Source organism: Haliotis rufescens, unplaced genomic scaffold (genome assembly GCF_023055435.1).
Source record: "Haliotis rufescens isolate VD_foot unplaced genomic scaffold, xgHalRufe1.0.p SCAF_19, whole genome shotgun sequence".
Lineage (NCBI taxonomy): Eukaryota > Metazoa > Mollusca > Gastropoda > Lepetellida > Haliotidae > Haliotis > Haliotis rufescens.
Window position 1 is genome coordinate 1792477 of NW_025963879.1, and position 15944 is coordinate 1808420.

Sequence of the window (15944 nt, forward strand, 5' to 3'; positions counted from 1 at the left end):
TTAATAGCTGAAAAATACTTAATATGAATTCATAGGGTCTCATTCCTCTTGATGGAATATGTCTCCTCTCATGGTAAGTTTTGACTTTTCATTGATCACAACCTTACAATAGAAAAATGTATCATATCACAACAAATCCTTAATGTTACAGTCCTAAAAGCAACACTTTTGAGAAGAATAGTTTAGATCATTACTTTGAAAAAATCCCGACATAGGAAAATTGGGATAAGAAAAAGCAGTTGTCTCCCTTGAAACCATTAATATGAAAGGTTTCCTGAGTCAAACTTACTTGATCCACAGGATCGATGTGTAGAACTCAGAATCTACAGATTCAATATCTTTGACTGTGAGTTTCTTGTTCAACATCCTCTTGTAGAAAGGCATAGTGAAGCCGCTATCAATGAACTTCCCATGATACAGAGCCTGCAAGCCACAAACAGTATATACATCACGTACACAGTAACAGTGTTTGAAATTAATCATCAAATTAAAGGGGCTCTTGTCATAAACCTAATGTCGAAAGTCTGAAAGATACACGGGTCCTTTAAAACACATACCATAGGAAAACCCTTTAAGGGCCCCAGCACTCTCAGTAACTTCAAATGCTGATGTGAGCTTCTTATAATGATCATATAGAACATAATACAGTGATCCCTCGCTATTGGGCTCTTCGATAAAGCGCTACCTCGGTTACTACGCGCGATATTGCATGGCTCCCAAAATTTATGTACACTTTTAATACTGAGAGTTTTACACAGCCGTGATTGTATTGTTGTTCGTTGTTCATTTGCACATAGCGCTTCTCATTGCATAATCAACCGTTTATCGCTGAATGGAGTTCTAATAATCTGTTTGAAAACATCCGCGGCAAGTCCCGGAAATACGATTGTTCTTCTAGTTAACTTTTCACACTATACATCCTTTGATCTTAGAAGCGCGTGCATGCAATAAAAGAGAACCACAAGTGAAGTTTATTTTCTTACTTAGTGGGCAATCCAATTTGAGGCGACACTGTCAACTCACATGTAGTTGCTGTCACAACACGGTGATCATTCCTTTTGATTCGGATCAAGTAACCGTATCAAACCAATTAATCTGGCTTGAATGTGTATCTATATTTGCATGAATGTGTATGAATGGGCGTAGTGCTGGTCAAAACTCTCGTTTTCCATATTTTAAGCAACATGACCAATCAATGCCACTGAATCACTCTGTACTTGTGTAATGAATTGTGATTGGCTCTTCACTCATAGCGTCTGTTACTACCATTATCGATCGATATTTTCATGTAAGTAGACTACATTCACATTGAATGTGACAGTTAAGGCTTGTAAATAATAACAAACGGCGAAAACATAATGGATATATATTTTTACACTATGAACGGTAAACAACTTGTATCATTGCAATGTGCGAGACAAGGCGAAGATCGTGAGATTGGCCGAGCAAGCTCCCCCGCCTCGGCCTCGGTTAAACGGCTCATCGTCTATAACGCCCACCAATTATTTGGACCCCATTGGTAGCATTGTAGCGAGGGACCACTGTATTCTTAATTTCAAAGGGTATAGGCTGATGTGAGCTTCTTATAATGATCATATAGAACATAATATTCTTAATTTCAAAGGGTATAATATAGAGGACATTATTTCTTATGGTCATTCAAAGGTAACTAAGATGGTGAGAAAAAAGGGTAAGAGATTAGACTGATGGCTGAGAATTCACATGTTTACATGCTTATGATTATTCAGTTCCATTTAAAAATGAAAGGATGCTGCATGTGCTCTCCTCCCTTGACTTACCATGGCAATGAACCTGCCAATGAACCTGAAGTAGAGCAGGTGGTCAGGGTTGACACTGGAGGCTGGGTTGATCTGTAGACAGTAGTTGCTGTTGCTAGCATACTCAAACAGGCAATACATGGGGTTGAGAACATCGTGAGACAGGTGGAAGAACCACTCTCTGCAAAGTGATAAAATAATTCATGGTAAGAAATATGCACAAGCTAATGGACATGACCACAAAAGAAACTGAAGAAATTAAAATCTGAGAAATCTTTTGAATCTGTATGACTATCAAAATTTTTTAACTACATTTAACAAAAAACATTCAAATAATACAATAAAATGAAAAGCCCAAATATAAACTCTTTACCTGGCCAAACCACCATAGTCAAGTCCCTCCTCTCCCTTGAAGATGATGTACAGCCTCCGCCTCAAGTCATAGGGTTGTAATCTCATGATCTGCAGGACACATGGTATAAGCACATCGTGTGAAATCAATTCTACAACTATTCATCAAAATGTCAAATTTCTGTCCTGGTTGGAACTATTCTTGCAGGAAACATGGTCATTTCCAGAGCAATATAATTAAAATCAGAACAGTGAACTAGAAACAGTTCAGTCACGTACATGATCAATAATAATTGGTCGACTGCATCATTTATGGCGTATCGTTTTACCTGTGCAAAGGAGTCCTCAAACATGTTGTCTCTGGACACAGTGATCTTGACATGTCCTGGGAGGGAGTTGGAGTGACAGAGGTATCGGAATTGACCCAGCTTCCAGCGGAAACTTCTCTCATACTGGATTGGCACACCATAGGCACCTTTGGGTCTGTGGGGACATGGTCAATGTGAACATTATTACATGAGGACAGTTTCTTCAGTAAACATGGTCAATGTGTGTGTGTGTGTGTGTGTGGGGGGGGGGGGGGGGGGGGGGGGGGGGGGAGAGTGACATGGTCAATCTGGAGGAAAAGGAGCTGACTAAGCTAGTCATGTTTTATTTTTTTATTGCTGCTCTAAGGCCAAACTGTGCACACACGTACAGGTATGAGCTGTTGAATGCTTAGTTATTTAAAAAAAAAATATAACGTTACTATAGAAGTCTATGGGAAAACATTTGGTTGTGTGTAACCTGTTGGGTGAGTGCACATTTCAGTAATTCATACTTTACATGCTTTCCTGTTTATATTTCACCATGGATACACCATGGAAGCAAATTTAAAAATAATGACAGTGAAGTTGGGGACATTTTGGGTTGAATGGAGCATTTGGATGGCCTGGAAATAATTGTTGCTTCGTATTGTGGTCGAACTCAGCATGAAACCCCCCAGGGTAGCTCTGTCCATCAAGCCCTCCTCCTGCCTTCTGAATTTGTTGAAACTGATGAATTTGACAACAAATTAGGATAAAGTCACCACTGCCACAACAATTTCTGCCTTGTGTAAATCGCTTGCCGGTCAAGTTACGCGATGCCGTTATCTTGAGTATGAAGCATGTACACTGCTGACAGCAGAATATGTCACAAATCCCCTTATTTATAGTAAACAATGTAGCATACCAATATATCTTTCTATTTGGTGCTTTTGTGTGAATGAAAGATGCTATTTTTCTGTTAAGTTTCTTAAAACAGACTTATTTTTCACTCATATGACTTTCAAATCATTATTTTGTCCCCTCAAGAACTGACTCCTGGCTGTTATATCCAAACTGGTTTGCCATTTGATATTGTCTGAACACATTTTTCAGCTTTTAGCATGCCTGATGTTGACTTGGGAGGTATATGTGCACTCATGCAGAAGAAGTAGAAGTTTTCACATCCAATTTGGCATTTGGAGAAGCTGATCCGAAGTCCGGTGTTGGCAGTGTGTGATCGACAACCCTTGTTTTGCCTCGCTGCGCTCTATTACCGTGTAGAAGTTGTGGAACTTGGACATGTAGGTACAGTAAGTACATTTAAGAACCCCAGTCCACTTGAGGCCCATCTGTTGCTCACTATCAAGTGCCATAATAAGATCACCCTCATGCACTAGACATTTCTGACAGTGCTCCCTTAATGCCTCACTGTGCAGTTTTTTAGTTTGCAAACATGAAGTAAGGGCTATACACCAGTCCCAGAACCTGCTTAGATGAAAATATATACCCACTGGCTCTTTTGGAATGTAACATTATGGTCCTGAAATCATCTGTAAAGAATGTGATAGTGTTCGACAAAACTAAATTATCTCCCCTGTTTAGTAAAATGCATTGTATCTTTCATTCCCCTATAAACCCATTAATTATTGGAGGGAAACACTATTTTAAGCTGGTATTGCATGACACTGTTAATTGTGAATAAAAAGAATTACATTTATGTCAGGATAAGCTGTACATTTTCAAAATCATATGGAATTTTAACTTTGTTTCATTGAAACTGGCAAATAACTGAAATAAGCAAGTTTAGCCACCTTGAAACATTAAACAGTAAGAATGTTTGATGTCCTGTGAGTATTTTAAAGTCTTAACTAAATAAATCAATAGAGTTAAGTGTAATTTCCTTCCATGTTGTGGTTTCAAAAAGCTTTTTTCTACTTGAGGGTCCATTTCAATTTCTCGGCTTTAATAGGCGGTATGGTTCACTGGTCAGTGTTTGAGATTGCTGTTAACAATGCACCCCTTTACTTCCTATTTTCTGGTAAAGTTCATTATCCAGCCTTACATATATGATGACTTTAAAGCTGCTTAATGTGTCCCTTGCTTATTGTTGGCCTTATTTCCATGCTCTCTGTCCAATTTTGAGATTTTTTTCTGATTCCTTTCCATGTGTACTTAGGTCACCAGCCTATATCATAGGTGATTATACTTTTGATTTTTGGAGTATATGAAAGCACAAACATTTGTGATAGCCCCTCCATAGATGATTTACCAAATGCTGACAGCCATTTGAGTGTTTAATTATATAAACAATGGATGGTGTAAGTTCAAGCAATCTCAAACAATATCAATCGCATCATGTCATGAGTGTCAAAACCATATTCCATGAATGTAGCAGACTCTGCTATGTTCTGATGATGTCAGCAAAGGAAGGCAAACAACAGACCACTACTCAATTTTAAATATGTATTGTAACTGGTTTTGAGGTTTAAAGATTTGTTCAATTTTTTTAGTCGAAAAAATATTTTAGGGTGATATGATCGATGCAGCCTCAATCATTTATAGAATTGACCCCTGACCCCCATCTTTTATGAAATATAAATGAACTCCCATGGTCAGTGCATGAAGGTAAAAACTTCTTTATTAATACAGAAATACCTTTTGTAAAACATTGATGAAGTGTACATCATTAAACTCTCACAACTCTTTCTGTGCATCAAAACTATATATTCTGGTGCCACATAGACATGCTGGATAGGAACAAGTAGTGAAGTTTAATCCAATTTCCATCTTTTTTCTGAGAAGCTACATATACAGTGATCGCTCGCTATTGCGCTCTTCGATAAAGCGCTACTTCGGTTATTACGCGCGGTAACGCATGGCTCCCAAAATTTATGTACACTTTTAATACTGAGAGTTTTACACAGACATGATTGTATTGTTGTTCGTTGTTTATTTGCACCTAACGCTTCTCATTGCATAATCAACGGTTTATCGCTGAATGGAGTTCTAATAATCTGTTTGAAAATATCCGCGGCAAGTCCCGGAAATACGATTGTTCAACTAGTTAACTTTTCACACTATACATCCTTTGATCTTAGAAGCGCATGCATGCAATAAAAGAGAACCACAAGTGAAGTTTGTATTCTTAATTAGTGGGCAATCCAATTTAAGGCTAAACTGTCACACAAATGTAGTTGCTGTCACAACACGGCGGTCACAGATTTGACAAGTGTAAATATATTCTGATTTGTCTACAGGTTCTACTACACCAAATCAGTACCAGTTTGGAGAGTGCGGTTTTCGTAGGGAGTCTTCAGTACAGATCGAGAGATATCTGCAGGCTGTGATTGGAGGATATTCTGTAAGATTTTTATGTCTTTCAAATGTACATCCATCCAGTTAGTAAAACTGACCATGTTTTTCTATATTTAGTACTGTCTTTTTCAACATGATGACTCATGCTGAATGTGACCACAGCTATTTTCAAGTAGGTGACATTTGGTGCGAAACTGGGGGTGTTGTGTTTAGCTTCCGGTACTCAGAAAAGGAGCTGACTAAGCTAGTCATTTATTATTTTTTTATTGCTGCTCTAAGGCCAAACTGTGCACAAACGTACAGGTAATAGCTGTTGAATGCTTAGTTATTTAAAAAAAAAATATAACGTTACTATAGAAGTCTATGGGAAAACATTTGGTTGTGTGTAACCTGTAACACTATTTTACAAAAAAAATATATATTTGTACCCTTCTAAACTCAAATACCATCCTGGCATGATTGCAACACTAAGTTAACGATAATTCATTCCAGAATTGTAAACAAATACTTTTACTCATAGGATCAATGGTGTTTACTTTACCACCAACTCAAATACCTATCACAAGGTCCAAGATCGAATAAACATCAAATACCATGTATATTTTTGGTCTGACACATTTGTTTATAGTTCACGTTATAATTCATTCAACACAAATATTTAACAAGGATAAAGCAGGATGCATACTATTAGCTATTTGCATTGATACTGGTTTCAACATATATTCTTCTGATACTTTTGGAAATATACTTCAGTCCATATCAAATCCGAATATCATGTGAGCAAGCTTCTCCATTATTCCTCGTGGATAGTAAACTGTATCAAATGAAAGTAGAAATTGTGGGACAATTTTAATTATATGTTAAAATATTAAACAACAATGTCAACATGATCAAGGACCTATGCAATTTGGACAGTGATACTACAATAATCAACGTAATATGTGCTGGGCGCTTAGACAAATTACAAAAGAGAGGGAGTGGGGACACTTATATTACTTTCTGATTGTTCTGGAAGTTGACCAGGGTGTTTATTGGATCAGGGTGCTTAATACGTGTGTCAAAACTCCAAGTCTAAACACTACAGAAGATAAAGTTATCTTCCCCATGTAATCTAATATCAAATGTCAGCAACTGTTCCCACTTATGGAATGCATATCAAATATCATGCCAATGAACACTGCCATGGCAACGACGTGTAAACATGTATCAATAAGGACTCACACAATTACTGTAACAGCGTACAAAAATACAATCTTTAAAGGCAAAGAATATGGAATCCCTCCCTATCAGCTAAGCTTGAGGACATAGCTACAAGGATCCTTATCACATTATATGTAAACGATCAAGTAACAAGAGTGCACTCATACCAGGAAGTATTGCATAAACTACAGCTCAAAATGAGGTCAACCTGGCTATAAATTGCTACTACTGATCACGAACAGACAACCCTGTCATAGCCGAGGCAGACACTATCTATTTACTTATACAAGGGTCAGTTCCCAAGAACTATGCAGTTTACAAATTATCTAACAGAAGTATCATTCACAAATCTTTTTTTTTCTTTGTCAAAACTTAAGAATTATCTCAGAACAGTGTCTTTGTTGTGTGTTGTAAACGCAATGGAAACACAGTGCTTCGCAATGCTTGTTGTGGAGTGTTGATTATTTATGCTGAATTATCAGAATAAAGCTATGGTTGAAAAGAAATACATGTTTGAAACTGAACAGTTAATCCAAAATAGAAAGGATAATTTACATGACATGTTGATCTGGAATCTGGAATCAGGAGTGAACAAATCCAGGACAGACAAATTTTACTTGGTGATAAATTAAAAGAAACTGAAAAAATTGCTCAGGAACATGAATATTTTGGAGGATATATTTTTGTAGTGAAGACTGAGTACACAATTTCATAAAATATATCCCTAACTATTTTCATTCAGTATAGAAAATTCGGGACCCAAAGGTGTACATTATTGACAGAGATCCAGAGTACCGTATTTTCTTGAGTATAGTGCTCACTTTTTTTCCAAAAAACACAGCTGTGTAGAAGGGGGTGCGCATTATACACGCAATAATGAGTTTTGATGTTTTTTCCCCCCAACAGAAAGACATTACCGTGAGCACGTAACACCGGAAATACCATGTCAACAAATCCATACTAAGATACGCAAATTAATCATGTAATTACAGTCTGGCTATAAAAAGTGTTCTATGTATATCTGAACTTATGTTTGTAACTAACATAAATTTTATTAACAGTTCCTTTTAATACTGCTTTAATAAATTTAGGCGAAATTGTGTGTGAAGCGATCAGAAGATCGCACAACCCTTCGTTATTAACAGCAACTAAAAAGTCTCTACAGATTAGCTAATCCACCCTCCAAAAGGGACTCAATCTGGGAAACCTGAACAATGAAAAAACATGTAATACCACGTAAATGTTTAATGATTTATTCTGTATATACAATTGTTACCTGTAGGATTACGAAGTATAACAGTTTATTTTCTGCGTGAACTGGGGCAAACCAAACTTGTTGAGCCCTTGTACAATTGTGACTGAATGTATACGATCGGCTGCACCGATTGGTCACTTCGTAAATTAGACGAATAGGTCTCTTCTGACGAGCTAATCCACCCTCCAAAAGGGACTCGATCCGGGAAAAATCGAACACGTAATACCATGTAAATGTTCAATGATTTATTCTGTTTATACACTTGTAACCCATGTAGTATAAGTGTTTATTATCTGCGTGAACTGGGGCGAGATAACTGTTGAGCCAATACCAATGGACCGAAACTTGTGGAGCCCTTGTACGTCTGTGACTGAAATGTCGCAAAGGTAGTGGGTCACAAACACAGTATGAGACACAGACTTCCAAAAGCACCCTTCCATGATGGTTGAGAGGGTGCAGTTACTGTGGAGGGCCATGGTGGAAGCAACCGCACGAGTCTCGTGAGGATTTGACGTTGTAGTTGGGGCAGCCCGGCGAAAGTATACACTCGCAGAATGATGGAGCGGAGCCAGAACGATAGCGTCGTCCGAGAAATTACTGATGTAGACGCTGTTGACAATGGGATGAAAAGTCTCTCTCCCGGGAATGTCTGTGGATGCATCGCGATATATTTGAAGCGCCCGAACCGGGCACAAAGTAAGGTCTTCATGGTCGTTCGATCCTAAAATAACCGAGAGCTAGGAATCGTAAATAGCCGTTCCGGTTGTCCGGGAAGTTGGTTCTTTGTCACAAAATCCCAACAAAGCCCCAGAAACGCTTTGCCACTTTCCGAATCTGTCAAACTGGACCCTAGTGACATCCAAAGCATGAATTCACTAACCAGTGCGGCAGTGGCCAAAGTCAACAAAAAACAGTCTTCAGCGTAACTGTCTCGAAATCCTTCTCTGTCAGTGGTTCGTAATCACCGGAAACCAGGTGTTGAAGAATAACGTTAAGATCCCACGAAGGAGGCCGAAAACAGCAGCTGGTTGGCTAATTTGTAGGAACGGAGGAGCAATTGTAGTTCCATAATCGTTGAAACCTTCGCACCGGAAGTGGTGGCGATGACAGAGTTAATACCCGCGAGGTAGGTTGCCAACGTGGACCCTCGAAGTTTCCAAGTCGAACGCAGGTGATTAAATATTCGTCTATCTGTTGAGGCGAAGCCGAGGTAGGAGTAGAAATATCACGAGCGCGACAATAAGTCTCAAAAACCGCCAACTTATAAAGGCGCCTGGTGGAAATTGAGCGGTAGAGAGCATGGTCCAATTGCTCGCAAAGATCTGGAGTCTTCTGCCTACCGGAGTGCTGTAACGGGAACGACTGAGGGCAGAAGTTCCCAGTCGTGCCGATTTGCAAAGGAGTCAAGTTCCTGCTGAACCTCCCCCTTGGGAAGGTTTGCCTGTGCTCTTGGGTCCGGTAAAGGCGACCGATCGAGCCGAGGAGGGCTTCGAGCCCTGTTGACCTCTTCATCCTCTGCCATGCCCTCGAAAGGGATTAGGCCGGGACGAAATAAGCTCACGTAAATCGTGCTGGGCAGGAACAAATTTGGGATATTGGCGACCCTTTTCCTGTTGATTCTCCAATTGTCTTTTCTGGAGATGTAGAAGGTCCACCGTGACCTGAAGGCTAGAATCTCTCTGCACGTCCTGTGCAACCTGTTGTATCGCATCAGCAAACAAGGTGGGAGAAGACCAGGTTTGCTGATACAGTTTGGCCATAATTGGTCATCCCAGGAAAAATGTTGTAGCACACCACAGCGACGAAGAGCGTGGGGCTCAACGAAAGGACGCGAAAGCCGTGTCTAGGTTAGAGTTAATGTCCAGTAAGACCGGTCTTGGAGGAGCGTGATCTTGGACGAACTAGCCGATGGAACTGCGAATCCAGAGAACCTATCCGCAGCCGAAGTCGTCCGCTGTAACTGCAGTTTATCAGCTATCCAATGCAAGACTGATTCAGGGTCCGCTGGTTCATAACTCCCAACAGAGGAAAGGCTTTGATGCAGGATCGTCAAGAACAACTGACGCATGAACTGTCAGTTGGTTGAGGCTGGATATTGGGATCGGCCGAAGTAGAGGCCTAACCACCCGAGCCGGGAGGGGTCAAACAGGAGACAACTGGAACCGGAACAGGAACAGTAGGTTGAGGAGTCGATGAAGGATCCGAACAGTGAAGGAGGACAGTGGATATTGCTTTCACAAGACAATTAAACGATGGTTCCGAAGTCTGTTGTTGATCCCTGTGATCCCAACACGTGGGTAGGATAGGTGGACAAGGGTCGGGAGGAGCCGACCTAGAAGGATTACGCTCCGGCGATCTGTGCGCCGACAAAAATCGTGCTCCGAGAATGACTTTGACGATCACGTCCTTTATACGACAACGAAACACCAATCCTTTGAACTGTGAGGTGGGTAGGCGTAGCCGGCAGAAGAGCGGTAGTCATGAAACTGTGAGTATGGGTATCCGGGACGCTGGTAATAAAAAGTCATGGTAGATCGGGAAGGTATCCCATCCTCTATGAGCGCGTAGGTATCCACCGCCGACACATTCCCGTGAGGGTAGCCGCTATGGTAGTAGTCAATGATGGATGACTGGTCTCTACCGTTAGTCGAAGACGATCGTGAGCGGGAACGATGACGCTCATGTAAACTCGATCGAGAATGCCGATCCTGCGAGCACGAACGTCGAACCAGTGAGAGAGAGCGCTGATCACAGGAGCGGGAACGCCGATCCTTGGAGCGGGAGTGCCGATCCTGTGAGTGAGAGCACCAATTCCGGGAGCGGGAATGCCAATCCTTGGAACGAAAGCGCCGATCATGGGAGTGGGAATGCCGATCTGTCGCCTTGGGAGGAGAACGTTGTACCGAAGTGTGGCGATGTTAAACGACCCGAGATGAAGTCACATCGACGACTGTATCTCTAGCCCCCAGGGGGGTGCAGAGCAAGCCGAATCCAAGAGCGGGACTTTGAAAGGACTTGAGCAATCTGTCGTTGGTATAACGAGAGCAGGACCCGGGTTGGTCAGACGGTCGAGCGCACATCGACCTGCATATTCTTGTGGAGATGTAGACAGGTTGCGAGAGGTAAAGTCGTCTGTAAGGAAGCTGTCTGAGAGGGTGTCGTCTGTGATAGAAATTACAGGTTTGACAGGATTGTCTTTAAGGCGTGATGAGCTGGTAGTAGCTTTGGAATCCCTTGCTTTGGAACGGCGATCAGCAATACGACGACGACAACGTTGCAGGTAAAGTTTAAAATCCGAGTTAGTTAGGGAATGACATTCTGCACATCGGGAGCTCAGGATGCACTGTCCCCTGACAGTCGGAACATAATAAGTGGGCATCCGACGTGGAATAGGTATGTCTGCATTCTTTACAAGTAGGACGTTGATTGTCCTTCTTTCCCATATTTATTTAGGATACTCGAATAACCTGGCAAAGGACAATGATTCTGTGATGTTTTCAAACACGTTGCCACACAGTGGCTATGAGAAAGAGAATGAATTGGTAGAGGCGCACACATGGTCAGTTCAAGTAGGCACTGTGTGCACGAGAAGCACGTTACTGACCTAGCTTTTGGACGTAACCATGGAGATGCAGGGGGGCTTGGGTGGCTATTTTTAGTTTTAGAAGCTGGAAACATGATTCAAGCACGTTCCCACATAGGATCGAAGAAGAAGGGAGAAATGCAAAGTGTGAGCTAGGATAAGTTTAAAAATTTGGAATATATTATTCCTGATAAAAAATAGTTTCAGATACAATTTAAGCCGATCCTTGCATTAAAATCCTGTAAAGTTATATCATTGGGTGTGTCTTGACCGAATCATCGGTAGATTCCAAGAAAACGTGTGTTCAGCTGAATCCTGATTTATAATGCACACTATATTCAAGAAAATACGGTAGTCAGAATCCAGTTTTAAATGATTCCACTGCAGTCTAAATATGTTAACTCTTAAATTGTTGCTGGCAAAAAGTTTTTCAACACCACCCTCATTTTCATAGTGAAAGCTTTTTTAATCCACTTGCCTTTTTCTGTTCTGTAGTATATTGAACAGATTGTTACCCCCATAATTACTGATTTCAACCCTTTTTACTCAGAAAACAAGCAAAGTTAGACTTAAAGGCCAGTCTTCCCACAGTTAGTCCCACTTCAAAACCAGAAAGGAATAATTCATGTCTTTGATGCCCCAACTTCAAGGACATGTGCCTGCATTTGAGATTCAGTAGAACACCAACTGTGACCAAGGTATCATGATTTATGCAGAATTAGGAAATATGATGACCTAAGGTTGAACTCACCCCTTGGACGGCCCTCCCCTCGGGTCCTGGAATGTAGTTGTTCTGGTATTGTGGTCAACGAAATAACGTACACCCTCACCAGTGTAGCGCATCTCCCAGCCCTCCGGCAGGGGATCCTCTTGCACTATGCTACAAATATATGTAAACAATGTTAAAACTCTCACACAGAAATCATATTGCTACATTAGTATGACTTTCGCTTCACAACAAGAATCTGATTTCAAGACATCTCAAAGGTTGTAATCAAAACCAATAATGCTTAAACTACACTTGATGATGATCCAGATAATATTAGAAGCCACAGAATGTTGTGTAGAATACATACCCCTGTGTTCTAGGATCCTCCCACTGTGTCGTCCTGTTCTTGTGATTAACAAAGTAAACACGCCCATTTGCATCAACCCGTTTCTCTGCAGAAAAAATGGTAAAGTATAATCATCCTACTTTCTCCAGGGCACTACCTGTATTTGTTGTATATTTAAACCTCCTTTCCCCAAAAGTCATCTCCGTATCACAAACCACACATCCAATACATCATGTTGCAAAGTAGTTTATGCATCCTTATCCTGTTCTTTGCAGGAATGGTATTTCTTACTGCTTGTATTAAAAGTAACAAGCTCATAAACTCACTCTTCGATTTTTGGTATTTAGTTAGGAGGTACTTAATCATCCTCTATCACACTTTGCCAAATACAATGACATCAAATATTGGCCTGCGATGCTCGTAAGACAAGGCCAGATCTACATCTTACAGGAACAGGTAACATTGGTGGACTGCTTACCCCATCCTTCTGGGAGAGGTCCGAGGGGGTCACTGGTGTCCTGCTGGGTGAACTGGGGGAACAGGAAGCGGCGCTGGAGTTGCTCAAATGTACGATTGTTCCTCCATTCCTGCCAGTTCTGCCAGTTCTGTACCATGTCAGTGTTTGGACGTTGCCATGATGTTGTCCGAGAGTTATGATCGACATAGTACGCCCTGCCTCTGTTGTCAACTCGCCTCTCCCAGCTGCAAACATAAAACAATACTTCAGACAGCTCACAATCAATTTGTATGAAGCCAAGTTTCAAGCATGAAGAAAACCATCTGATGAACGAAAATGCTCAAGCAACTGAACTTATGGTTTATGCAACAGAGGAGTCTCTCAAGGCATTTAATTGAATTTTCAGTGCTTTTCAAGGAAGATTCAAATCAAAGCCAGGGTTGCCAAATAATTAAAGACATTTCAATCCTTTGTAAAGATTGACTAATTATTGAAAAATCATCAACATAACTGACCCTGGTGGTAAAGGCTGCGGTCGTTCCCACGTTGTTGTGCGGGTGTTGTGGTCAACATAGTATGGGCGGTTGTGCTGATCAAGACGCATCTCCCATCTGAAAACAAACAAGTAGATCATTAACTTAATAATGCAGACACCTCAACTAAATATACACAAACAATACACAAAGTAAAGACGTAGATATACAAGCAACTGTTGGATATTTTCAACCAATGCAAAACAATAACAGAAACAAAATATTGGGAAAAAGTGCACAGCAATTCATAACATTGTCAGGGATTCACATGTCTAATAAGGCAATGACCAAACAAAATCATATATGTAACAGTGAAACTAATTTGCCTTTTAGTTCGCAAAATACACCTTCGCAAATGTTCACCATCTATGTTTGTTTGCTTGCTTGTTTGTTGGTTAAAGCCACACTAAGCAATATTCCAGCTATATGTGGGCGGTCTGTGTGGACCTGACAATCCAGTGATTGACATCATGAGCATTGATCCTACCAATTGGGATACGATGACATGCATCAACCAAGTCAGAGGGCCTGACCACCTGATCCTGTTAGTCGCCTCTTACGACAAGTATAGTCGCCTTTTAGGGAAAACATGGGTTGCTGAAAATCTATTCTACCCCGGATCTTAACCATCTTTTCAACTACATTCAGTATCTTTACAACTACATCCTCAGTATTGATACTATAGCCTCATTCTATTCATATGATCAACACCTTGGAGCACAGCCATAGCTTTGTTTTAGAGACGACATCCCTATGTCAATTTCTTCATTAACATCGAAAAGGATTTCAGACATTCTTGAGTGTTATTGATTGCTTTTCAGCATTATGTACTTCTAATCAGACTCAAAACAAAGCTATGGTGGTGAATGCATCAAGAGTCACAATATGGCGACAAAATACACTGGATAACCAAGGATGATCAAACTATGAGAGTTGAAGTTTCATATGAGCAATTCTTTAGCCATAAACCATCCAAAACATTTGATTTTTGGAAGAAAAAATATATTGCTGCCTCAGCTATTGATCAAGTTGGCTTGGGTTGTCCAATCAACAGTGTCTACAGCAGTGTTCCGTACCCTGGGGGTAAAGGCTCAGTGTTTGCATTCATGGCTGTTTCTGCTGCTGATGGGTTTCCAGGTGGAGCATCAGTGGTGCCAGTAGTTGGTGGCGGCAGTGGCGGCGGTGGCCCACCAGGGGTCCCTGCTGCTCCTACCACTGCACCATTCTGATGGGCAGTTGGTGTGCCAGGTACTGCAGAACATACATCTTGATAAATACACAACACTTCACATGTAGACAATGCTGACTATGACTTCTATCAAAACCGTGCGAAATTTTAGGAGGATGCTTGCTTGTGTTGGCGTTTACATGATCATTAAAGTCTTTGCATCATTAACTATACAAAATGCATGAGTGAGTGAGTGAGTGAGTATAGCTTTATGCCACTTTTAGCAACATTCCAACAAGATCACAGCGGGGGACACCAGAAATGGGCTTCACACATTTTACCTATGTGGGGAATCGACCCAGGTCTTTGGTGTGACAGGCGAATGCTTTAACCAAAGGTTACCCCATTGCCAGTTAACTATTTATAAAACAATCACAGAAAGGAATTAATAATCAACATGACAGTATACAATCTCTGTAGTGGTCAAGAAAATAACACAAACTCAACATAATACAACATAATACATCTGTTCCCTTTAAAGAAGCCTGCAAACTAAATTCCTCACCGACAGCTGGCGGCGTGTTTGCAGCCCCTGCTGGGGGGGTACTGGCAACAGGAGTAGTGGCGTTTGATGACGGAGTGGTTGGTGCTGATGAGCTCCCCCCTGGGGGGTTAGCAGGGCGAGGAGGGGCAGCACGTGCTACATTGGACTGGTTGGAGGAACTGTTGCTCCGAGGCAATCGGCTAGGTGTCCTTCCTTCTGGGTTGCTGTGGCGGTTACTTCTTGATGTACTTCCATTTTGAACTTTGGATCCTGTTAGAAACCAGAAGTAATCATATTAATCTCTTATAAGTGGAAGAGTAAGTTCTCTTACAGTAGGCAACAGCTATATCATGGCGGCCTGTATTTTAGTGAATCTGCATCCAGCAGCAATCAGGTGAACAATGATACTCAAACAACA

General features: G+C 41.0%; 1 protein-coding gene across 1 annotated transcript in view; it reads right to left on the minus strand.

Annotated features, from left to right (window-relative positions):
• LOC124113023 (E3 ubiquitin-protein ligase Su(dx)-like) overlaps positions 1-15944 on the minus strand; it is a 42171-nt gene that overhangs the window by 15785 nt on the left and 10442 nt on the right. The window contains exons 6-15 of the mRNA XM_046473264.2: positions 15548-15796; positions 14891-15065; positions 13797-13892; positions 13303-13526; positions 12846-12930; positions 12521-12649; positions 2459-2612; positions 2152-2240; positions 1800-1959; positions 290-423 (exon numbers count right to left, since the gene is read on the minus strand). Coding sequence (XP_046329220.1) covers positions 290-423; positions 1800-1959; positions 2152-2240; positions 2459-2612; positions 12521-12649; positions 12846-12930; positions 13303-13526; positions 13797-13892; positions 14891-15065; positions 15548-15796 — 1495 coding nt within the window. The remainder of the gene's footprint in view (positions 1-289; positions 424-1799; positions 1960-2151; positions 2241-2458; positions 2613-12520; positions 12650-12845; positions 12931-13302; positions 13527-13796; positions 13893-14890; positions 15066-15547; positions 15797-15944) is intronic.